This window comes from Pteropus alecto, unplaced genomic scaffold, assembly GCF_000325575.1.
Source record: "Pteropus alecto unplaced genomic scaffold, ASM32557v1 scaffold338, whole genome shotgun sequence".
Taxonomy (NCBI): domain Eukaryota; kingdom Metazoa; phylum Chordata; class Mammalia; order Chiroptera; family Pteropodidae; genus Pteropus; species Pteropus alecto.
The window spans coordinates 1,615,241-1,639,424 of NW_006441995.1; the positions used below are offsets into that span (position 1 = coordinate 1,615,241).

The 24,184-nt window shown below is 41.0% G+C and overlaps 1 protein-coding gene across 4 annotated transcripts in view; it reads left to right on the forward strand.

Moving 5' to 3' along the window:
- Window positions 1–24,184, forward strand: part of EGFLAM (EGF like, fibronectin type III and laminin G domains) — a 149,250-nt gene that overhangs the window by 53,919 nt on the left and 71,147 nt on the right. For all 4 annotated transcript variants that reach the window (XM_015595313.2, XM_006919497.2, XM_015595314.1 and 1 more), the window contains exons 3-5: window positions 1,058–1,141; window positions 10,002–10,119; window positions 11,327–11,462. In XM_015595313.2, the coding sequence (XP_015450799.1) occupies window positions 1,058–1,141; window positions 10,002–10,119; window positions 11,327–11,462 (338 nt within the window). The remainder of the gene's footprint in view (window positions 1–1,057; window positions 1,142–10,001; window positions 10,120–11,326; window positions 11,463–24,184) is intronic.

A 24,184-nucleotide genomic window follows, 5' to 3' on the forward strand; every position in this document is an offset into this window, starting at 1 on the left:
CTTTCTGTAGTGGGTGCGTTGGGGTAACTGTGTGTCATCCTCATCTTTGCTCCTCCTAGATATGGCCTCCTTATATCAGCCCTCTCATGTTAATACCTGCCCCGTTCTCCCGCTGTGAAACTAGAGGAAATATTTTCCTTTTAAAGGTGTTCGTAAGTGACTTGAAAGTCAATTAGGATCTACCCAGTCCTTACTGTGTTCGAGGATGGGAAAATGTAAACTAAGTAAGGCCCGGTTCCTGTATCCAATGGCCGACAGTAAAATTTGGGGACTAAAGCAGAAACATGGGAAATAATAGGGAGTCACTGTGGAAAGTGGTTAATAAGAACAAAATAGTGTAAAATCTGAATTAAAGTAAAGGGGTGGGCAGGCAAAGTGGAGGAGGGATGAGAGAATGCATTCCTACCTATCAGAGATTACAAAATTAGACTGAAGTTCACCAAAAATGTTTTTTTTTAAACGGTGTTTTTAAAAATGAGTCAGCTTTTAGAAGTCAGAAGATTTCAGACAAATCTTTGGAGAGTTCTGAAATCTCTGGGAGTATGGGGAGAGCTGGCTGCTCTGGGTCCGTATTCCTGTGGGGTGCTGAGTTGGCCGGAGCTGAGCTGCCCACTTTAGATGGGGCGTCAGCCGCCTTTACTGCTCATAATACCCTAGACCCATCGCCCCTTACTGTAACCCTTTCACCAAGAGAGAGTTGCCATTTATCAATGCCCTTGTCCTATTGTCATCTTAAAGTAGAGAAATGTGTTTCTGGATTCAAGTCACATAAAAAGTGGAAAAATAAAAGATTGTCTGAGACTCATGGTTTTGAGAAAAATAACAGAAGCCGGGTCCAGCCCTCTCCCTCACACCTCACTGACACACATTTTCTGCCTGGCCTCTGCAGGCTTGTGCGTTTGGGGTCCTGGCTGTGTGTCTGATGTTTGCTGTCACAGGAGTAGCATGTATGAGATGAGGCAGGGCACCTTGGAACCCACTGTGGATGTGTGTGCACTTAGAACCCGGGGCCCTTGGATCTGGAAAAGTCTCACCCTGGTGTCTGTGTCTTTTCCAGGTCTTTTACGCTGAGGTCGGCGTAGATAAATCCCCGCAGGAGCGGTCCCATAGTGTGCCACTCAGCCGGGACACTGCAGCCACTGTGAGTACCCCCATCCTGGCAGCCCATCAAAGCACACCTGTGGTTGGCATTTCAACAGTTTTCAGGACTTCTAAATTGGCATGTGTATGCTGCTGTGTATGTAATAATAGTAGCTGATGTTGTAGGGTCCTCGGGAATTTACACATGTCCTTCATGTGCATTATTACCTTGTCACGTGCATCTGTATCTCCAGAAAGTCGGCCATACGAGAAAGAGTTTTAGCATCAATACTTCCATCTTGGACTCAACCCACCCTTGCAGCTGTTTTCCCCTTCTTCTTTTTCTTCATAAAATTCAACTCTAATTTATTTGAAATCCCAATAAAGCTTTATAAATAAATATGACACATTTGTATCTTCCCAACTGCCTGGAGACACAGTGCAGAAGAAAATGACGTAATTTGGAATGTACATTCAAAGGGTCCAAGTTGTTTATTGTTCTTCTCGACCCCGGCTCCCTGTCCTTCCACTAACCAATTGTTGGCTCATCTGTTTCTTTTCTGTTTCCTGTCAAGGTCTCTTTGGGTGAATTTTTCTGCCTTAGGCATGTCCAATTTTCTTTGCTTTCACGCTCCTCTTCCTTCCCCATTCTACTACAATTGTCCTACAGGCTAGAGCCTTTTGGATGGCTCTGCAAAGAGTTAGCATTCATGCCCAGAATACTGCTGTAACGGTGGCAGTTGGTGGGTGGTAATGGTTGTAGCTCCTAATTAATACGTGGCTATTAGGCGCAGTACATGGAAACCTACTTGTCATTCGTGATAAGTAGCTATCGCTTACTGAGCATCTGTTACCTGCCAGGCTCTATCCCTCATGCTTTCCGTTTGCTTTTCCATTTAATCTTCACAACTATCCTATGACCTCATTTTACTGACAAGGATGCCGAGACTCAGAGAGGTGAAATGACATTCTCCAAATCATACATTAGCAAGTAAACTGTAAATTAACTGTAAATTCAGAGCGGACTGACTTCTGAGACCTGCTCTGGATATTTTTACTAAAGCCCTCATGACTCAAAAAGAAGAGGTACACATTTTCAGCTTGCATGTACTTTACATGATATTCTTTTAATTTCAGATTTTTGCCTAAACACCTCGCATTTCCCTCAGAAGCCCTCAGCCCCAATCTTGCGGTTCGCTTTATCTTAAGAGAGTAAATCGGGTTGGCCCTACCTAGGAAACCACTAGTTGGAGTTTCGTCTCCCCTCAGTAGTACTGGAACTTTAAAAAAGCCCCCGAACCCTACCAAGGGGCCGGCAGTATCTTTAGCAGTGTCCCCAGCCATCAGCCTCCTGTCCTGCAGTGCATGCGGCTCACTGCTCTGCCTGGAACACCATTCAGTATAGCTGCTGAATAAATGGAACTGTTAGGTATTCCAGATAGGGCACAGTACTGGTGACGGTCTGGACAGTGCCTCTGAAATCGAGATTCTGCTCCATCACATGAACTTGGGCCAGACACTGGCATCTCCGGGAAGCCCACTGTAGTGCAAACATGAAATGGAGGGCTGGGAGGAAGACAGACACCCTGGGCTTCCAGACCCCTTTCCTCCACTTACAGGTGGCGTAACTTTGTCTGAAGTCATTTACCCTGTCGAAGCCTCACCTTTCTCCCATGAAAAGTGTATAATAATTATACTGTTGTGAGTGCCAAATGAAATTGCGTATGTGAAAGCCTTTGGTAAAATCTAAAGAAGCCCTGTGGATGTCAGTTATCATTACTGTTGGTCATTGCCTTTATGTTAAATATATGTTCTCTGTTAATTACAGCCAGGCATTAGAGTATACTGTCAAATTATAGAATTTGACTACCTTGTATAACTTTCATAGTTATACAGAAAAATCACAGAGCCCATATTTTTAGGCAGCTTTTAGTCTTATTGGGAAAAGCACAGTCACACTGATAAAACAACTAGAGAGCAACATGAGACCAGATGTCATTAACATGCCACTTAAAAGACTGAGGTTTTGAAGAGGGAGAGACTACTAGGAACAAGCGATCAAGAGGTAAAGTTGGGGCTGAGAATTGAAGCAGGGACAGTTTCTGGAAGGGCAGAGGAGAGGGAGGGGCATTCAAATAGAAAGGAATGGTTCGAGCCAGGGGAATGAGCATGCATGTGTGCCTACATGCCCATGTGCTGCTGTGTGTTTGGGTGGGGGTGGGGAAGTACAGAATGCTCAGCATGGAGAGAGGGAATAATGACTAGTTGTAAAGGCAGTGAGTCAGGAAGAGGGGAGTGGAGGGTCTGGTGTACCTGAGTGGCCTCTGGATTCAGACAACTTGTATTCAGATTCTTGTATTACATCTAACCAGCTGGGTAACCTTACTGGTTCTCAGTTCTCTCATCAAGAAGAAAAGGATTCAAATAGCATCTATGTCATAGGTAGTGTATCTCTAGATCCAAACTGTATGCCAGGATGCTCTAATCTCTACAGCCAACTCCCAGGGGCGCTGTGGAAAGCTTGGACTTTTCAAAGGAAACCATAGCACCTGTGTGAACTAGTACTACCAAGTCGTTTGAGTATAGCTGCTGAATAAATGGAACTGTTAGGTATTTCTTTTGTATTAGAGGTGCTGAAAAAATATTACTGAGACACTAACGGTACCATGAACAGAGTTTGGGAACCTCTGTCCCGGAACATATCATGCTGCAGCATAAAGATGCTGTGAGCACTAAACGAGGTGGTGGCCATGGAGCCCCAGCACCATGCCTGGCATGGAATAAGAACTGAGCGAGTGGTCAACACAGTTCACACTATGGGTTTGTGCTGAAGATGTGGGTTTGCTGCCTTTGGCTGTACATGGCAGAAGAATATAGGTTCATTTTACTCCAGCAAGTCTTCCTTTCCTTTTCGTGTTGTTTTGTTTTTTTCTCCTTTCCAGGGACAATCTGATCATCAGGTGATTTTTCTAAGTATGCTTTAGAAAAGTGAAACCTTTGCCGCAGTCCAGGATTCAGGGGGTCTCTTTTCATCCGAATGTTCATTTTCCTGCATCTCCCTCATCCCGATTAAGGCCCATTGGAGAGAGTGCACTTCTAGCCTAAGCAGGTCTGCACAGCGTACCAGGTGCATCGTTAATCGTTTAGAAAGAAGCCACATTTATTCTTATATGTGCTGCTTCATCTCACATGGCAGAGTGAGGTTAAGAGGAACATTTTGAAAGGCTGAAATAATTTAAGCTCTGTTCCAAAACCAGGTGAAAAAAATTGAAAAGAAGAGAAAATATTTTTTAAAGTGAGTACCACTGTGAGGGTAGGTTCCCCCTACCCCTTTTCATTCTATTTTCCTTATTTCCTCTAACCATTCCAGACCCTCCCATTAAGACAGGACCAGTCACCTAAAACTGGTTAATTGACTTTCTGGATTGAATGCCAAACTGAAGATCGGGTTGACAAATGGTTAGTCTTATTTAAATGACGAAATGACCAAAATAACCTGGCTAATTATGTGGAATTCTGATGCATTCTTTGATGATCTACCTACATAGAGACTTCTGATTTGGTTGGCATTTGACATTTAATCTTTTTCTTAAAAGAACGACCTACAGATTTCATCCTGGAAAAACAAATGGTAAAACAAATCATATTTTTTTTAAGTTAGAAATAGAAAAGGATGTTTAAACTGGTGGTCTACACACTTTTTGATCATGCACACATCAGCTAAAATATTTGAACATGTACCAATATATGTATATTTATGTATTTATAAATTATACATATGCTACTCTACTAATATATTATGTACGTTATAAAACCCCACAGATTTTTAAAGGAGGCGATAAAATAGAAATAGAAAGTTTGTTTTCTTCCAGCATCTCAGTGAATTGTCCTGTTCCCCAGGAGGATGCACAGCACTCTGCTTTGAAGTCCTCTGGTCTGGTTGACCCAGCACGGTGATTCTATTTAGACCTTATCCAAGGTTAGGGAGAGAACACTTAACCAGGGATCATGATTGCATAGTCCCAGCTTTGTCACCAGAGCAAGGGTAACCTTGGGCAAGGTCACTAAACCCTTCGGCATCTCTCTTTGAATGTACAATGAATGGGTTGACTAGTAATGGTTCCCAACTGGGGGTTCCTTTGTACCTTGTAGGGCATATGGAGATATGTTATGGGCATTTTAGTGAACAAGCTTCAGAGATGCTGACTCTCCTGCAATATACAGGACAGACCAGTACAAGAAAGATTTGTCCTGTCCCAAAGCCAATGCTGTCCCTCCTGTGAATCCCTGGAAGACACTCTCTAACATTCTGTGACCACTCAGGAAATGGAGATTCCTCCAACTTCTCCCTCTACTCAGGCCTGCTAGCCTTCCTCAGGACCCCTGAAAGAAGAATGTTTGGAAAGTACCACTTTTCTAGTTTCTGGTGCCTTCCACCTAATGATGCTAGCTATTCTCAACTTCCACTAAGGCAGCCAAAGCCCAGCCCTGACTTGTACAGTCAACTGTGAAGTTGAATCCAAGGTTACTAGTTACCAATAAAGGTTATTTAAGAAAAATTGTAGAATTTTAGTGTTAAAGCTTCAGCCCAGAGATGTTAAGTGGCATAGCTATTTGGCCCAGAACCTGGGTCTCCTGGCTCCTGGTCCAGGGCTCTCCAACTTCATGCCTCTTCTCAGCCCTATTATCTGGATGCTCTCACAGTGTAGTAGTTACTTGTCTGGACTAGTGAACAGGACAACATTTAGCTTCAATTTTGGAAACATGACCTGGGTTTCCAGCAGTAGGAGAAAATGCAGCATGGAAGGGGGTAAAGGTGGGATCTGAAATTAGCATCAGATATTTAAATTCAGAACCATTCAGCATGATTTCATCAATGCAAAGGGAACAGCTATTCAGTAAGGAACAGTTCCATTTTTTCAGGAGCTCCTTTTACATAACTATCTGGGTTGTTTTTGTATGTTGGGTCAAATATTAATCAGGGTCAAAGTCTAGCAGTTCCCCAAACCCAAAATAACAGTGATTCTAACAAAAGGTGCATTCATGTTTCCTTCATATAACTGTCTGGATATAACCAGCTTCGAGCTCTTCTGATGGCTTCCCTATGTCAGAGACCCAGGATCCTTCCATTTTATAGTTCTGTCAACCCCTGTAACCCTCTTCCCCATGGTCCACATTCACTTATTGTCACCTTCACATTTTAGTCCATAGATGAGAAAAAAAAAGAAAGGGAACATATCCTTCCTATGAAGGGATAACTCAAATTGCCCTCAGCATTTTCTCTCATATCCTGTTGGACAGAATTTAGTCACATGGCCACACCTAGATGCAAGGAAGGCTGGGAAATGTAGTGTTTGAGTGGCCATGTCCCAACTGCAATATGGGGGTTCTCTTATAAAAGAGGAAAGCATAGATATGAGGGACAATGTGTCATACAGTCGTAATTTGTGAATGGAGAAAATGAGACAGGCACTGTAGACAAGGAAAAAGCAATAGGACATCTGAAAAACGAATTGTTAGCCTGAGAGTTTGACATGATCTGTCTGGGACTCAGGAAGTTGGAAGCATATTAAGTTATGATGTGTTTTATGAAGGAAAGTAGAGCCATTCGTGTCCCCAAGGTAGTTAAATAAACTCTCCAGGTCTAGTTTTATCATCTGTAAAAACAAAGATAGTAAGACTGACTTCTTGGGACCATTGTGAGGAATAACTGTGACAATGGTGTGCAAAGATGTCATACATTTCAGAATGGTATATACATGTAAACTGTTATGATTATACCGATCGTAAGATTTGTTGTTTCTGGTGATCTGTGAAGGAGGCAAGAGTCTTGAGGAGTAACTCACTTGATTCAAAGTCGTTTGAGCTTTCTACTTGGGCTCAGTGAACCAGCCGGCCTTGCTTTTCTCTTCTGTAGATATAATCTTCTGATTGCATGACATACATGGGTAGTGTTGAGAAGACAAAGGAGGCAACTTTTAGAAAGAGTTTTTCATTTCACAAAGGGCTGGGCAAACACAAAGCAGGGTTATTTTGCAGGAAAGCACCCAACTTTGCCAAAGAAAACAAAAGGTGGTTGGTTATAAGATATTTAAGAACAGAAATATAAAGAGTTGTGGATTGTGTGGTATTTTACTAAGGAATCCAAGGGTTATCACAAGTCACAATATAATGAGAGATTTCATTTGGGAGGAATGATGCCACGGGAGGAAGTGACAGTTAAGTCATTGAATCCAACCCTTCTTTTCCTGGCTCCTGCTGTTCAGTCCTCTTGATTTCATTCTCTTATGATGACTTACCAGGCTGTCAGCGCAGGACAGAAACAGAAAAAGACTGGAGACAGTTGGCTTCTAGGAGGGTCACTCTCTACCTCTCAGAATATGCCTGGGCTAAAGGTAGCGCTAATCTTCCAACTTTTAAATATCCAAAACATAAATTTCCGTGTTTATAGATAAAATAATAATCTATTCTTCAGTAAGTATTTATGGTAAATATGTTTTGTAGACTTAAATATTATCCAGTATTTTTTGTACATGTATTATCAAGGTAGAACTTGAGGCGTGGAGTCAAACAAAGCAGGTTTCAAATACCCAGTGTGCCACGTAATAAATGTACGTCCTTGAGCAAATAATTAACTTCTCAGGAATTCCCTTTTCTCTTCTGTAAATGAAGACAAGAGTGATACCTACCTCATAGGACTGAATGAAGAATTAAACCAGGCTATATGTGTTCCTGGAAGAGAGGAATAGTACATGGTAACTAATGGTTGCTGTATTTGGTATTAGCTCATTGTTAATATCTATAATAATCTATGAAACCACACCATTACCCCTGTTGTTCATACAACATAATAAATTCATGGGAGAAAGAATTCTAAAGCAAAAGACTTTGAGAACATTCTGTGGGTTTGGATATGTATTTCTGCTTCCATGAGAAAAGCCTGGGAGTGGCCGTTGGGAGAAGTGAGAACAGAGTCTTGTATCCACCTGCTACCTCCAGTCTCTTAACCACCCAACTTGCCATGAAACCAGGGACAGATGGTGGAACTAGGATGCACAGATGCAGGGAATTAGAGCAGGAGGGGGTCTGTGAAAGCAGGTCCATATGTTCAGCAAAGAGCCCTTGTGCAGCTGCATGTAGGATAGAGTGGGAATGGGGAGAGGGAAGAGGAAGGGAGGATTGGAGATAGACACTCTCCAGGTAAGGATTCAGAGGAAGTGAGAGACAGGAGCAGCTCTGAAAGACATATGAAAGTGGCCGGAGGGAGGTGGGTAGGAGGAAGTCAGCCCTGTATCTGGAGTTACTACCTCCAGAGCTAGGGGCAAAGGTATCTAATTAAGATGCAGGCGCCAGGAGTAGGAGCTGGTTCTTGATGAGGTAATCTGCTTATATTGGACATCTTGGTTTAATTTCTTTCTTTTGTTCATTGACTAGTTCATTTATTCCTTCATCAAAAAGCGTTGCTTGGGCATTTGCTACGTGTCTGATAATACTATGCAAAGCTTTGGGATGCCAGAGGAATGAGAACTTGCTTCCCTCGAGCAGGTGGTGAGAAGGTGACAAATAAACAGACAATTACAATATAAGGTGAGTGTAAGATTGAGGTATACCAAGGACACCAGGCATACAGGAGGGGTGCCTAACCAGACTGGGGGCTGGGGGTCAGAGAAATGAGGTAATGTCTCAGCTGAACTGAGTCATGAAGGATGAGCAGGAGTGAGCCAGGCAAGAGTGGGGAGAAGGGCATTTCATGTAGAGGGAGCAGCAGGTTCAAAGGCCCAGAGGCAAGGAATTGAATGGCATAAATTTGAGCTCTGCCAAGTTCTTAAGTATGACTGGAATATGGAATGCAAGGAAGGGAGGTGGCACAAGATGATGTTAGAAGGATAAACATGGGGACACAAATATGTTATTCTAAAGGGGTTTTAAAGTGGGAAGTGACATGATCGGCTTTGGTGTTTGGGAAGGTAACTCTAGCAGTGTGGAGTCTACATTGGAGGCGCCGGCAGTATTGGTGGCAGGGAGCATCAGGGCCCATTGTCATAATTATGAAGATTTGGACTTAAATGTCTCTGAGGATGAAATGACGTGAACAGATTCAAGTGAAATGAAAGACTGCTAGTAATTGTATCGGTAACTGAACAGTGGACAGGGAGGAGTGAACAGAGAGAAAGTGTCAAGAATTTCTGGTCTGAGTAATGAGAGAGAGAACACAAGTGATGAAGCAATTTTTGTTTTGTTTTTGGTGGGAGAAGGAGGAATGATTAGTTGAGCTTTGGTTATGTTGAATTTGAGTCGCTTCTTAGCTGTTGGGTAGAGATGTTCAAGAGGCTGTCACAAACCCAGGTCTGGACATCAAGAGGCAGGTCAGGGCTGGAGATGCGGATTCAGAAAGTGTCACTTGAAGGTGGTGCTAGAAGCTAAGGGAGTAGTAGACGAGTTTACCTAAGGAAGATGATAGCAGGCTTCCTTTTTCTGAGATTTTGCTTTACATGGTTTCGTTACCCATGGTCAACTGAGGTCTTAATATATTAAATGGAAAATTCCAGAAATAAACAATTCTAAGTTTTAAATTGCGTGCCCTTCTGAGTAGTGTGATGGAATCACACACCATCCCATCCTATCCCGCCTGAGACATGAATCATCCCTCTGTCCAGTGAATCCATGTTGTATATGCTCCCCACCTTTAGCCACTTATTGTATAGATTCCAATAAAGGGTAATTATTTAGTATTGGGAAATATGTCATGGTTGTTTTCCTCTTTGCAAATTTTAAAACCTGTCCAGTCTTCGAGAAAGCAAAACGATCTCAGTCCCAAGGAATTTTACAGGGGCTTCCAGATGCCACCCTCATGAAAATGGTCTGTTTTGTCCCAAAAGAACTTCTGATCATTGACACCCTTCCTCTTTGGTCGTTGACAGGAGGAAGTGATCGGAGGTTTGAAACCAGGCACTGAATATCGAGTGAGCGTAGCAGCTTACGGCCTGATGGGCAAAGGGCGACTTAGCTCTCCTCGACATGTTACCACTTTGCCCCAAGGTAAATGGGTTTAATTCATTAATAATAAGAAAGTGATGGGTGCTCTTCATTCATTCCTTCATTCAGTATAAATCAACAAGGACCTATACAGTGTGCCAGGCACTGTAGTAGGCTCTGGAATTTAGTGGTGAACACGGCTCTGCCCTCTCAGAACTCTGTGGGTGGGTCAAGACATTATCTAATTAATGTGTAGTCACAGATTGTGATAAGTGCTTCCTATTGTGCTGTAAGAATGTACAAAGGAAGACCCGATGTCAGGGTAAGCTAAGAATTCCCTGAGGAGATGACTACTAAGTGGAGATCTGACAGCGAGTAGGAATTAAGAAGGTGAGGAAGGGGAGTCGGAGCAGAGAATCCAACAAAGGCTCATAGAGGTGGCACCATGCTGGACACTGGGGACAAGAGTGCTCGGATCACGTGTCATTGTTCACAAGGGGTTCATTGGGGTGGGAGCCTGTGCAGCTGGCTCTGGAACACTCAGGAAGGAGTGCTTCCTCCACCTTGAGACTCAGGGAGGGTTTCAGGAAGAATTCTATCTTCGGCCCCAATTTTGAAAACGGCGTTGGTTATTGCTAGGAAGAGAAGGCAGAAAAAATGTTTCTGGTAGAAGCAATAGTATAAATGAAGGCTGAGATATATGAAAGTCTGGATATAAAAATAGTAATAGCAGTTACCTTGGGATGAGAGAATCATGGGTGACTCCTACGTCTTTACACATGAAGGTGTTTCCCAAATATCCTACCATTGGTATTTATTCTGATGATCAGGAGAACATAAACACACACACACACACACACACACACACACACACACACACACACACACACACACACTCTGAAGGCAAGTGTTTAGGCATTTAATTTTCCTTGTAGGTAAATATCAATTCTGACATGCAAACAGAGATGAAATGCTATTAGGAGGTGATTGAAGGTTTTAAAGGGTGTTAAGATCAGATCATTGAGTGTTCCAGGGTCAGTGGTCTGAACATAATTTAGTTGGATTTCCAGACAGGGTGGCTGGGGGAAGGGAAGACTAGCTCTCATTGACTTGAACCCTACATAGTGATTATTTTTTTCTTTGGTTCGGATTTTGAGGCTGTTTTGTATAGAGATGTTTAGGCTGTAGGAAGCACAATTTTTAAAATATATATTAAACCACTTCGGTAGCAAAGATCACAAGCCAACCAGTTGTTTGCTGTCCTGCCTAGATTCCTGCCTGCCTCCGACGGCACCCCAACAGCCACACGTCACTGTGGTTTCTGACTCCGAGGTGGCCCTATCCTGGAAACCTGGAGAGAGTGAAGGAAGTGCCCCTATTCAGTACTATTCTGTGGAATTCATCAGGTGAGTTTGTGTGTCACATCCAAAAGCCAAATGTAGTGACCTCAGGTATTCCAAGTATGACAGAAAACTAGAGGGAGGGTGGTCTCCACAGCGTGTGTGTTTAAGAGATGACAAAGGATTGAAGACCTATATTTATACTCTATCCTTGGGCCAGCACCTGTCCTCATTCCTCCTCAGTGGTGGATCATCTGGTAAACTTGTCCCCACTCACGTTCCTCTTCCCCAGTTCTTTCCATAGTCAGAGACTGTCCTAGGCTCTCACACTCCTGAGGCACCATTGACAACAAGCCTGCCCGCGTTTCATGCTTGAAACTTGCCTCCCTGTCTTTAAAACATTATATCTGAAGTATGTGATGGTGACTTTTCTGGAGTGAAGGGGAAAACCCTTGAAAAACAAGTACAATTTATTGTTTCCTTCTCATCCGTGTCGCCGAAGACAAGTTTCTTGATTTGTTGTCAGCTTTTTTTCCCATCTACCTCTCCAGTTCCTGTTATTCAGCTTATCAGAGGGTAAAAGAATGATTAGAAGCCTTTCTAAGAGCTCACAAATGTAAAAGCAGGATTCTTAACGCTGCTATGTAATTTTTAGCAAAAGGAAAAATAAATGAGCAAAAGGAATTCCCAATCTAAGATTCTTCCTCTGAACTCTAGTTGCAGTTGGATTTTGAATGGAAGCACCTAGCTGATGAAAACAGTGTTTGTGAAGTTAGTGTTCTCTACACGAAAGGTGATGGAGTTTGTCCGAGGCTTGCCGCATTTTGGATTCATAAAGAGACTTGTTTCAATACCTCATTCCTGAGGCTCTCTGAAGCTGAGACAAAGGATTCTGCCAAGATTTGATTAGCTTTGTTTCTCTTTCTTGACTTTCTAGCTTATTCCTTGGTAGTGGAAAACAATTACTTGTTTCTTCAGAGAAGTTCTGCACTGAGTTTCTTTAATGCTTGAGTACAGAGCTTGTTTCAGGTAGGACTTGTTGAATTCTAAGTGGCAGAAGCTTGAAAGAAGATGAAACAGTAATGTATGAGCTCCTGAGACGGTAAAGTCCAGTGGCAAACCTAAATTCAGGGAAGACTAGGTCTGTGTCACATCAGTAGTCTGTCTCCACCCATCTCTGTGCTATGCTCTCCGCTTTATTGGCTTCATTTTCGGTCAAGTTCTTCCTGTGTGGTGGCAGATGGCCACCAGGCACTGAAGACTTATAGATGACTAGGTTAGCTCTCCAATGGAAAAGAGTAGCTGTTTCTTAGTGGACCCATCAAAGTGTCAATATTCACTCTGATTGGCCAGGCTAAGGTCTCTCTCCAGTCTCTGAGCCAATTATTGTGGCCAGGGAGAAGAATACAGGAATTGGTCAGCACATGTCATGTTCTGAGCTCTGGAAGTAAGAACTGATGGGTCAGTTAGACCTGAAGTGCATGGACTGAGAGTTCAAGAGTGTTGAAACGTGAGGTGCAATCAATGGAAAAGGGAGAAATGTTAAAATAAAAAATAAATAAAAGTTGCCTACCATAAGCCTCCAGGCCAGTGATCTTCACTGAGGATAATATGCAACCCTGCCATTGAACAGATTTGGTAGACAAAGCTTGGAGTGTTCTTGGAGTAGAAAAGATTCTGATTCTGGTTCCAAAAGTAGTTAAAAATATAACGCTGGAAAGTCCTAAAACCTCAACTTTTTCATCTGTACAACTTGGAGTGAAGCTTAACATTTCTAATTTACTTGTCTGACACCAGCAAAGCAAAATGTAATACTTCAGAATTTTGAAAAATGCCGAGGTTTTTTGTTTGTTTGTTTGTTTGTTTAATGGTGACCTAGCAGAATATCTGTGTAACCCCCAGCGAAGGTGATGGTGGTCATTTATTATTAACTTTGTGCTAAAGCGTGTATTTTTTAAAAACTTATTTCATGTCTGGAATATTGTTAAAAGGTAGAAATTAGTTTTTTAACCTGTGTGCACAAGTGAAAGTAGAAGATAAAAGAGAGTCATTAGATTAAGAACCAGAAGAACTGAGGGAGTTGGCTCTGTGCAGGTCACCTCCCCTCAATCTGAAATTTCAATGCCTCTCATCGTTTTACTTTCCCAAAGCAGAGCCTGAGACAAGGACTTGGATGCAAGTAGTTTTAGAAAAAGGAATGAGAAGTGAGGAGAGTGAGACAAAGAAGGAAGACGCATAAGTATGTGTTACTGAAATCACTTCTGTAGGCAACGGAGGCTTCAGAAGAAGCTCGATTCCATGGAGACTTCTCTGAAGTGTACAGAATTCCTGTCAAATTTGCTTATCAAATTTACCTGTCAAAAAGACAGGAGCCATTTACCCTCTGGCTTCTGTCCTCCTTTGTTGATTGAGGGTTCTGCCCCCAAGGGTATAATTCCCACCTTTCTAGGCTCAACTGGCATGTGGATTAAGGAGATGGGGCATGGAGATCCTAGGAGAGAAGGAGCTGTGATATGAGCATGGTAGGTGCTTGAGGTTGGATACCGGTCATATAAGGCAAGTCTGAGCTCACACGGAACTCTCCATGCCCCTGCCGCTAAAATCAGTGGGACAAGGGGAGGTAACACAGGCCCCAGAGGCGTTGACTACAGTGTCCGTATCTGAAAAACATGAGTGATAACTCCTTCCAAAGTTATGGTTGGCAGAATCATGTGAAATTATATATGAGAAAGAACTTTGTGTAGACATTAAAAACCTGAAAAAGTGTCGGGTATATATGGCTGTTCTGTACCTATCTTTAATAATTATAATTCCTCTCCAACATAAGTGCATTTTAACATTCAGAACTGTCTCTAACATTTGAGGAGCTCAGGCCCCAAGTTCTTATGTATAAATATTTTTAAATTATACACCATTCTAACAAACTGTAACGTATGTTTTTATGTTTATATTGACGTATATACCTTCACAGTGTCTTGGAAAGCTAGCTTCCAGTTTAGAATTCTTGGTCACCTTGGAGTTCCAAAGGGAACATGGTAGAATGTCAGCCCCTGATTCCCGCTCTCTACTAGGAATTCTGCCTCTATTATCTTTTCCAGAATATGTAACTCCAGTCAAGTAATTTTTATTTTAGAACCTCCATTTCCTCGTCTGTAAAATCAAGTTAATGTGACCCTCATTGCAGGGTTGTTGGTCATAGATTTCACATAGTGTTTATACATAGTAGACATTCAATATGCGTTTGCTTCCTTCCCACCATACCCCTAATTCCTTTTTATAAAGAAAGAAAGTGAGACTCAGTTGCTTAAGTTGCTTTGCCATGGTGAAATGACTGGTTGGGGACAGAATTAAAATTAGAACTGAAGTCCCCTGACTTGCAGCCCAGTGTTTGTTTTATGAAACATCTCTTCATGTCTGTGATCCACCTTCAGAGATGGAAGCATGGACTCAGCCCTCCCAGAGCCCCTCTGGCTGAGAATATGGGAAGCCTCATTTTAGCCTGCAGTTGGCTATTGTTCCAGAAAGAAAACTTTCATAGCTTGTTGTGGCATTTACCGTTTGGCTGCAAAATAAATCCCTGCATTCATTTGTAAACATCTCAGAGTCTGTCCTGTTATAGGTGAGTGCCTGAGGATATGTGTTTAGAGAGAGCTTTCCTGGGCTCTAAATCAGAAATTGCAATTAGTGCAAAAAGGGGGTCTTCGGTTATTCTATTTTACCTGGAGAGGTCTGTTGAATGTTTAATATTGAATTCCTTTTGCCCAGATACCTCCTGTGTACAGAAACACCTTGACAATAGTGAACCAAAAGTTTCTCCTTATATCCTAGAGGCAGGCCCTTGGTAGGCCAAGGCTAGGAAATTGTAGAAATCAGTTTATCACCAGAGGTTATCTTCAGATTTCAACCTATCTAAGTTCTGTCATTGGAAGATGAGATTCCAGTCCTCTCTTTGTCTTGGTGATGCCTACATATCAGTTGTTCTTCTTATTCAATAAGAATAATGATATCAAAGGCATTGTTAGGAAATAATCTTAAAAAGTAAACACAAAAACTTAACTGGCTAATAAAAGATTGACCTGGGAAATTATGCTAGACCAGGATATGGAGGTACTGACTTCTTATCTGCTGGGTTTGGTGATACTTCAGGGGAACATTATGTATTTATGATGCTCATGTGAATCATGGGATTAGGACCAAGCAAGTTTTTGTTCCTCATCCAGCTTCTGTTTCCCCCAAAGTTGGCCTGAGGTTATTCATTATCTTTTTTGCTAACAGTAGATTTTTAATTTTTAATCAGTGTAGAAAAGATTCGAAGTGGCAAATTCTAAGTAAGCCTGCAGCCTGTAACATATTTTGCAATGTCTTAAAATTTTTTATCTGTTCTTTTACAACAGAAAAACGATGCAACAGAGGTGAAAGAATTTTTTTTTTCTAAATTGATACTGAAATTTTCTTTGTGGGCAGCATTGCTTAGTGTTTATTAAAATAAGTACCAAGCATAAATATAGCTACCTATATTTTGAAATATTTTGGCTATAAATATCTGAGAAACTTACCTCCTTCTGCCTAAGAATTTCCTCAGGGTAACTGCCTTTCTCACAAGCAAAAATACATATACTGTCATGGCAATGAAAACCAAAGTCTTGGAAAAATATTCCTCACCTCTGATGTTCCATTGGGGTGCCATGTGCCACATATGCTATCTATCAGGTTAGTAAAAAGTGAAAAATAGTTTTCGTTTAACTTACCTGTAGTATTTATGTAGGTGTGAACTGATTGGTTAAAATTGCTTCAGAGTTTTGCATTGTCTGTTGCTGAAAAGGGTAAAGATTTTAATGGCCATTTTCAGTAAAAAGTCCACCACTGGCTTATTTTGAGTACATGTGAAAGTTCAAAATACTTGTGTGTATGTTTTAGGGACACAGGTCAAGAGATGTTGATTTCTAAATCTGAGTCCAAGAAAGTTATACTAATAAATGGGAAACAACAAGGGCTTCCTCTCTTTTCCCTTTCACACCCTTCTTCCTAAATAATTCTTTGGTCCTTTGTAGATGCTTTTCATAATAAGACTTGCAAAATTCATCTTCACACAAGGCTGCTCCCAAGCCAATTTTCACTTGAGAATCTCAAGGTCATGCACGCCCAGGTGGGTTTTGAAAATTATTCACAAATCGACATTTTTATCAAAAGTCATCTATCTTTCTGTCCTATCATAAACTCTTTCTTAACCTACGAGTAACAAATGAACTTAATTAGTTTCCTCATAGGAAGTGACCCTGCAAAGGCTGTTACTGAAATGAAAATCAAGTCTAAGATTCAGAATGGAAGCTGATTATGGATTTTCCTTGAATAGTTTTAAGGGATGATGTGATTTGACTCATGGTCAAGGTCACAGACTATGAAAGTTAAAGCATTTTCTCATTCAGAATTGAGACTTAAAGTTTGATTCTTGGTTTCATCTCTCAGGTTTAAGTTTGTTCAAATGTAGAATCAGAAGACAAGAGCTGAGCTGGCTTCTAATCCTGGGGACAAGTGGCTTGATTCTAATTTGCAGCTTCCTTACATATAAAATAAGGCTGGACAATTTGACTTCTAAAATCTGGTGACTCGGATTTTTTTATCCTCTTGACAAAAGTGAGGCAGTATAGACTGGTGATTTATATACAGGCTCTGGTCAAGACTCTAGCTAGACTCTCTGGTCCAACCCTTACCGCCCCCCACATTTAAACCATTTGATCTTGGGTGAATTATTTATGTCTCTTCTGTGAGCCTCAGACAAAAGGATGGGGCTAATAATTTACTTACCTTATAGAGTTACTGTGAGATTAAATGAGTCGATGCACATGAAGTGTACAGAACAGTGCCTGGCACATAGTAAGTGCCTAATTAATGTAAACTCTTCCTATTTATGGATTTTGTGATAGGTCTTTTCTGCTTTTCTAGATAGCCATGTTCTTTCTTGGCCAGAAGTCTTTATGCTCGCTATTCTCTGCCAGGATAGCTCTTCTATCTCTTTACTTAGCTACTCTTGTTCATTCATTAGGAACCTTGCTTAATTATCACTTCTTCCAGGAAGCCTTCTCTGAACTTTTGGCCCTTCTTCAGACTAGGTTAGGTACACCTACAACATTTACTTGCAGCACTCATCACACTCACATTTAATTACCATTCAAAGTCTGTCTTTCTCACCATAACATGAGGGCAAAGTCTGACTCCCTTCTCTCTGTGGAATTCAGCCCTTAGCATAGAGTAAACATAACTCTTGTCAAAAAGTCCTGGCGAACATTTGGAGACAGTCATGGCACTGAATCTAGAAAATGCCAACAACTAGATGGAACCTTCTGCCAGCTTCCTAACCTCTCTGAGCCTTACTTCCCTCTGCTGTAAAGTAGGATGACAATAGTGGCTACCTAGGAAGGATTGTGAAGATTAAAAGATACGTGTACAGCACTTTGAAGAGTGGCTCAGGGACAATTTTGTTTATATGTTGGTTCTTTTTCTTATCCTGAGCCACGTGAAAAATGGAAATGTATTGCCACACTAGCCACAGGGGGTTCAATGAATCCTTTACCACTAATCTCAGAGGCCACAACAGTAACCAACATCCTACCTCACCAAGTGCAGGAATAAAAGCCAGACAAAACCCCAACAAGTGTCTGTAAACACATCTCTCTCCATTGTCCCCTGACAGGGTGTTATTTATTGCCTTTGTTTCTCATCATAAAAGGAATATCAGTACATGGTAAAGCTTCAAATAATACCTAAATGTATAAGACTAACTGGAAAGTTCCCACTGATTTGATTTCACACGGAATACTAACTTATGTTTTGGAGTTCTTTATAATATATAAGTGAATTGCCAACTTTTTTCATAGCCTTTTACTAGAATTTATACCAATAATTGGCCAAATGGCTGTAATATTTAACCATGAGGTAGCACTGTGTTGGTTTTCCTACCCCTAAAACTATAGAACTTAAAAATTTAACTAATTGTTCTTACGCAGTTAATTAATTTGGAAGAGAGTGGGGGCAAAAAAACCAAAATTCTGCCTTTTTTTTTCAAGAAAGTGTTTAGGAAGTTATGCTTTTTAAGTATAAACCTTCCTTACCACCAGCAATATATTTAGAAATAAGCAAGAATGGGCTTGCTCAGATATCAGCTTAGATTTCATGTTAACAAGTGGTGCTTCACAAAGAATTCTTTTTTCTTACCTTTAGTTTCCAAATTGAAAATCTCAGAAGCACCTTCCAGACTGGTGCCTAGTCCCAGAAATCCTGGCAGCTGCCAAGTTCATCCATCCAGGCTCAAATGGAAGGGCGATTCTGAATGTTTTGCAGAAGTCTGACCAATAGTTATACAAATTGATCCTTTAAAGCTTCAATCCCTCGGACCATGAGCGGTCTCAATGTAATCCCTGGTCAGATTGATGGGAGTTGACATAAATTGAATTCTTGTGTAACAGCGTTGGGAGCCATTTGTAAACTGTAAATGAAAGTGTGCTCGTCTGTTGCTCTGCCTGGCACAAAACACCAGCTGAGTTTATTACTCCAATCTATCCAGCTGTTTGTCATTTGGTTGGGTTGAACCAGTTTGTAAATAAAGAAAGAAGGCTGAAAGCTGAAGGTCAAATAACACATTTTTTTTAAAACTATGACTTATTAGTGGTTTTGGACTTTCTCTGCAATTCATTTAAGCATAGAGCAAATCCTGCATAAAATCAATCTGTAGAATTGACAGAGAAGTGGAGGCTTTTCTGAGCATGAGGTTTTCTCCACCTCTGTTGTGTTCGCCCTGGATAATCTCCGGGATCATGTCTCTTCTCCTAGAACAGGGTGCTTAACCTGCAGTCTTGATCCTCGAGAGGATCGAATTTGAGGGGCCCCTGGACTGTTGTTGGACAAAAATTACATCCTTAGTTTCACCAACCGAAGTTTAGCATTTTCTTCAAATACAAATGTAGGCAACAAACATACATAGGTGAACAATACCTAATTGGTATTAGCAATTCCTGTGACTTTGTCACTGTTAGAATCAGATATTTTCTTATCCCATTACAATTGTTGCACATATCTCAAAATACCAGCTATGCTTACCACCACTTTAAAATTATTGTAGTTATTAAATCAATTGCTAGGTATTGTTATTTAACTTATTAATAAAGAAGTACATCTATGAGTATATCATATTTTTTAATAATTGTTTTCAATATAATTGGTTTTCTTTGTGAGCCTATGTATTTTATTTAATTCATTGAAAAATATTCTTCCAAGAGAGGGTTCATAGGCTTCCTCAGACTTTCAAAGTGGCACAAACAAGGTAAAAGATTGTTGTTTCAGACCAGGGGTTGTAAAACTTTTTCTCACAGGGTCCAATAGTAAGTATTTTATGCTTTGTCAGCTATATAACCTCTGTCTCAACTACTCAGCTCTGCCATTGTATCAGGAAAACAGCCATAGACAATACCTGAACAAACAAGCATGGTTGTGTTCCAGTAAAACTTGATTTATGAAACCTGAAAGCTTCTTGGAAGTTTGTCACCCCTTGGTTTAGAGCATCTTGTTATTCCTAGGGTCAAATTTTGAAGCTATTTCAATTCAGCTCAATCACCCTTTATCGGATACTCACTAAGTACATATATTCAACCAGACAGGTACTACTGAGTGTCTTCTATGTGCACATGATACATAGAGCTCATGTTGCACCTGTCCCTCCCTCACCACAGATTCTCTATTCCTTTTCAGTTACCCAAACCGAAATGCATTCAGAATCTAACTTAAGTTCTTCCTGGTACTTGTAGACTTTCCCCAAAATTTCCCTTCACATTTACCCATTCAAACATAGATCTTAAAATATGCTATTTTGTACCAGCTTCCTACTGATCTTTAGATGTGTTATCTCCCAATTAGTCATAAACTCCCTGGGAATGGAACTGTTTATAGTTCCTTGGAGCCTCCAGAATATAGCTTCTGTGATGGATACCTCATTGATAATCATTAAACACTTGCCAATTGACGAACCCAAGACAGCTACCTGCTGGGTTTGATGGTACCAAGAAAAATGATTGTCCACTAAAGATGAGGTTGGCAATGGGAGAGGTGGTTAAAATGGCAAAAGAAAGAAAGGAAATAAAACAGAAAAATATACTACCCAGTGGTTCTGTGACTTTGGATAAATTATTTCCTTCAGTGTCCACATGGGTAGAATGAGTGACTCTTAGTCAACTAGACCAATGACTCTTAAAGCTTTTGAGAACCTGATAGAAGTAAGGACACTTTGCTTAGAAAAACGAGATGATATTTGCACATAAAATCTTGCATGTAGTTTTGAAAGCCCTCAGGCACTCAGACCAAATGACCTCTGAGGTTCCTAGTGACCAGGCTGGATTCTGCCTTGCCAGTGGTGATGCTTCTTTCCACCCGGATGAACCAGTGAGTGAGTCTTGATTACTTGAATCAGCTGACTGGGATGGGGGTAGTCACTGGTGACACATTACATGTTCCCCAACTGAACTCCCTTGCCCAGCCACATTCCAAAGGTGTTCCACTGATCTCCTGAGAAACAAGATGCCCAACTCAGCCCTTTCCCACTATTTGGAAAGTGCTTGCAGTGCCCACCCTCCTAGTGGTTGCCCATTTTTACCTGGGATGGCAGCTCATTCTTAGCCTGCTTCTCTCCCTCTAGCCTTTTCATTGTTGGAAAAATTGGCAGGTGAGTGTTGCTATGGTGATTTAACTTTGTACTTAGAATAAAATTATTTTCTTTAGATGAAAAAGATAAAGCTATTCTTTGGGGGTGATCTAAGACAATACTTTTGCCTGGTTATCTCTTTCCCAACCTCACCTTTGCACTTTTGTATCTTGAGAGACTCTAAAAACATTTAAATGCAAAACCCATGACTAAATCAGAGGCAAAATGTTAAAGGTTTTGAACTGGTATTCAATCTGCATGAGCTTTCCTCTCTCACTCTATATAATGAAATTAAAGGTTAATGATTTTAATCTCTTATTTGCTGAAAATGTAGTTTTTTTTTCCTGCATTAAGTGAACAAATACAAAATAATCACCCTTGTGGAGGCAGGGTGCAGGGAGCTGTAATTTTTACATGAAGATTGTTGCAGATATTTGCCGGTAGCTGTGGGTAAACAATGGCATCCAGGGCAGTTACCGGTCATTTCCTCTATAAATGCCACAGGGAAGCTTAGCAAAGAATAACAGGAGTGTTTTATCTAAAGATCACATCTTTTCTGACTTTACCTTTAGGGTATTCCCCGTGGCTTTCTTTTGTGAAGTGATTTTATTCTAATTTGAGTTTTTAAATGTGTTTTCTTTCACTCACTGAGGTTTTCTCTTTGATGACAAAGTTAGTTTACATGAGAAGTCCATCTTTAGGGAAAAGATATCAAAAAAGAGAAACAAATTCTACTTCCTCCAGTGGTCATGCCCTGAGATCACTGCTTCTCCAAACCCGTGCATTTTTATGAGATACGGGCCCCACAAACTACTGGTCTGCATGGTGAGCCCAAGGAAACATCTTTTACTGGGCTTAGGACTCTATATGGCTTTCAACAATTCCTTCTAAGGAGAAACTAGCCAAGCACTCACTACCTTGCCTACAAATCTGAATATCATCCAAGCATCTTCTTTCAGAAAAATCACTCTATTTCCTTGTCTGATAAGTTGTTCATAAAGGAAGAACCTCAATTTTTTTGTTTCCTGCCTTCTTCTGAATATCTGTGAGCAGAGATGTTTATCAGTAGAACAACTGAGAGGTGGTCAGAGAGCAAGCTAAAGGATGGAGAAGAGCTCCCCAGCCATTATCATCCCAATTTTTCATTAACTATCTAGGATCTTCTTAATCTAGCCTTCCCCTACCAACCCAAGACGGCCTCGCCACTTATCAGCTGTGTGACCTTGAGCAAGTTATTTAGTCATTTTATGCCTTAATTTCCTCTGTAAAAAAAGGGGTGGGGGAGGAGTGTTTATTTAATATTAGTATCTGCTGCAAAGAATAGTTGTGAGAAGTAACTGAATTAAAATATTAGAACAATGCTGGGTCCAGTAATTGCTCCTTACTTCTGGTTTTGCCATCTGCAGTTTTGGTTATTCACAGTCAATCATGGCCCAAAAATATTACGTGGAAAATTTCAGAAATAAACGATTCATAAGTTTTAATTGCACACCATTCTGAGTAGTGTGATGAAATCTTGTACTGTCCTGCTCTTTCTTACCCGGGACATGAATCATCCATTTGGTCCAGCGTTATCTGCACTCTATACACCACCCACCCTTAGTCACTTAGTAGCCACCTTGGTTATTAGATTGACTGTCATGGTATCACAGTCTTGTGTTCATGTTACCCTTATTTTACTTAATAATAGCCCCAAAGTGCAGGAGTAGTGATGCTGGCAATTTCGATATGACAAAGAGAAGCCAGAAAGTGCTTCCTTTAAGTGAAAAGTGAGTACAGTACAATAAGATATTTTGAGAACGAGACCACATTCACATAACTTTTATTACAGTATGTTATAATTGTTGTATCTGATTATTAGTTATTGCTATTAATCTCTTGCTGTGCCTATTTTATAAATTAAACTTTTTCATTGGTATGTATATATAGGAAAAAACATAGTGTATATAGGGTTCAGTACTATCCATGGTTTCAAGCATCCACTGGGGGTCTTGGAAGGTATCCCCCAGGAGGGACTTTTGTACTTAATAAGGACTTGGTAAGTGGTAGCAATGATTAGATACTAACACAAAACCCCCACTCCAGTTAGGCCACTCACACTGTCCCCCAGGCATGCACAATTATTCTCAAGTTTCATCTTGCAGTTCTTATGACCTGGAATGCTCTCCATTCTCCCACCAACTAGGCAGTCTGAACAGAGCAGCGCTGTCCAATAGAAATACAATGTAAAGTTGAAGTTTTCTAATAGTGACATTATAAAGGTCGTAAAAAATGAGTGAAATTCATCTTAATAACATATATTTTTAACTCACTAAATCCAAAGTATCATTTCAATATATAATCAGTGAGATATTACTTTACAATCTGGTGTACGTTTTACGCTCATGGCACCTCTCAATTCAGACCACATTTCCAGTGCTGACTGGCCACATGGGCTAGTGCTACTGCATTGGAGCACACAGGGGTAGTGTAAGCAGTTGGCCTAGGGTTGCCTACTAGCTCTGTGATGTGGGTCCCTTACATAATGGCTAACATAGGCCACGTGTTCTCAACGTGATGCCAGGGTCTAGGTCTCATTTCATCTGTGACAGCCCTCTTAGACGGGTCCTTTTATCACCCCCTTTTACAGCTGAGAAAGAGACTGAAGAGGTTAAACAGCAGCTAGTAAGCAGCAGAGGCAGGATTCGATCAGCTCTGTCTGGCTCCAGAGTTCGGACTCTCAGTCTCTGTATGTTGCCTCCCAGACGGGAGCTCCAAGCGAAGCGCGGAGGTCTGCCTCCCTGCAGAGTTCTTAGCAGGACATGTGAAAATTCAGCAAGTTGGCACAGTTGCACGATTTCGTTAAGAGTGGGAAGAATGGCCATGAGCAGAACCTTCTTCGATTTTCCCATGGCGATTTGTACAAATTAGTCACCCCATAAAACTTATATTTGTTTATTTTGTGAACAGATTGTGAGTAGATGGAATCTGTGCTCTCCTGACCTCTGGGAACGGGGACTATCAGGGGATGGCTGGTTTATGAAACATCTGGAAGGCAGAGTCCTTGAAAATGAACTTCGATGTGGAGGACCTTTTCACTGTCGTCAAGGCCGTGCGAGGG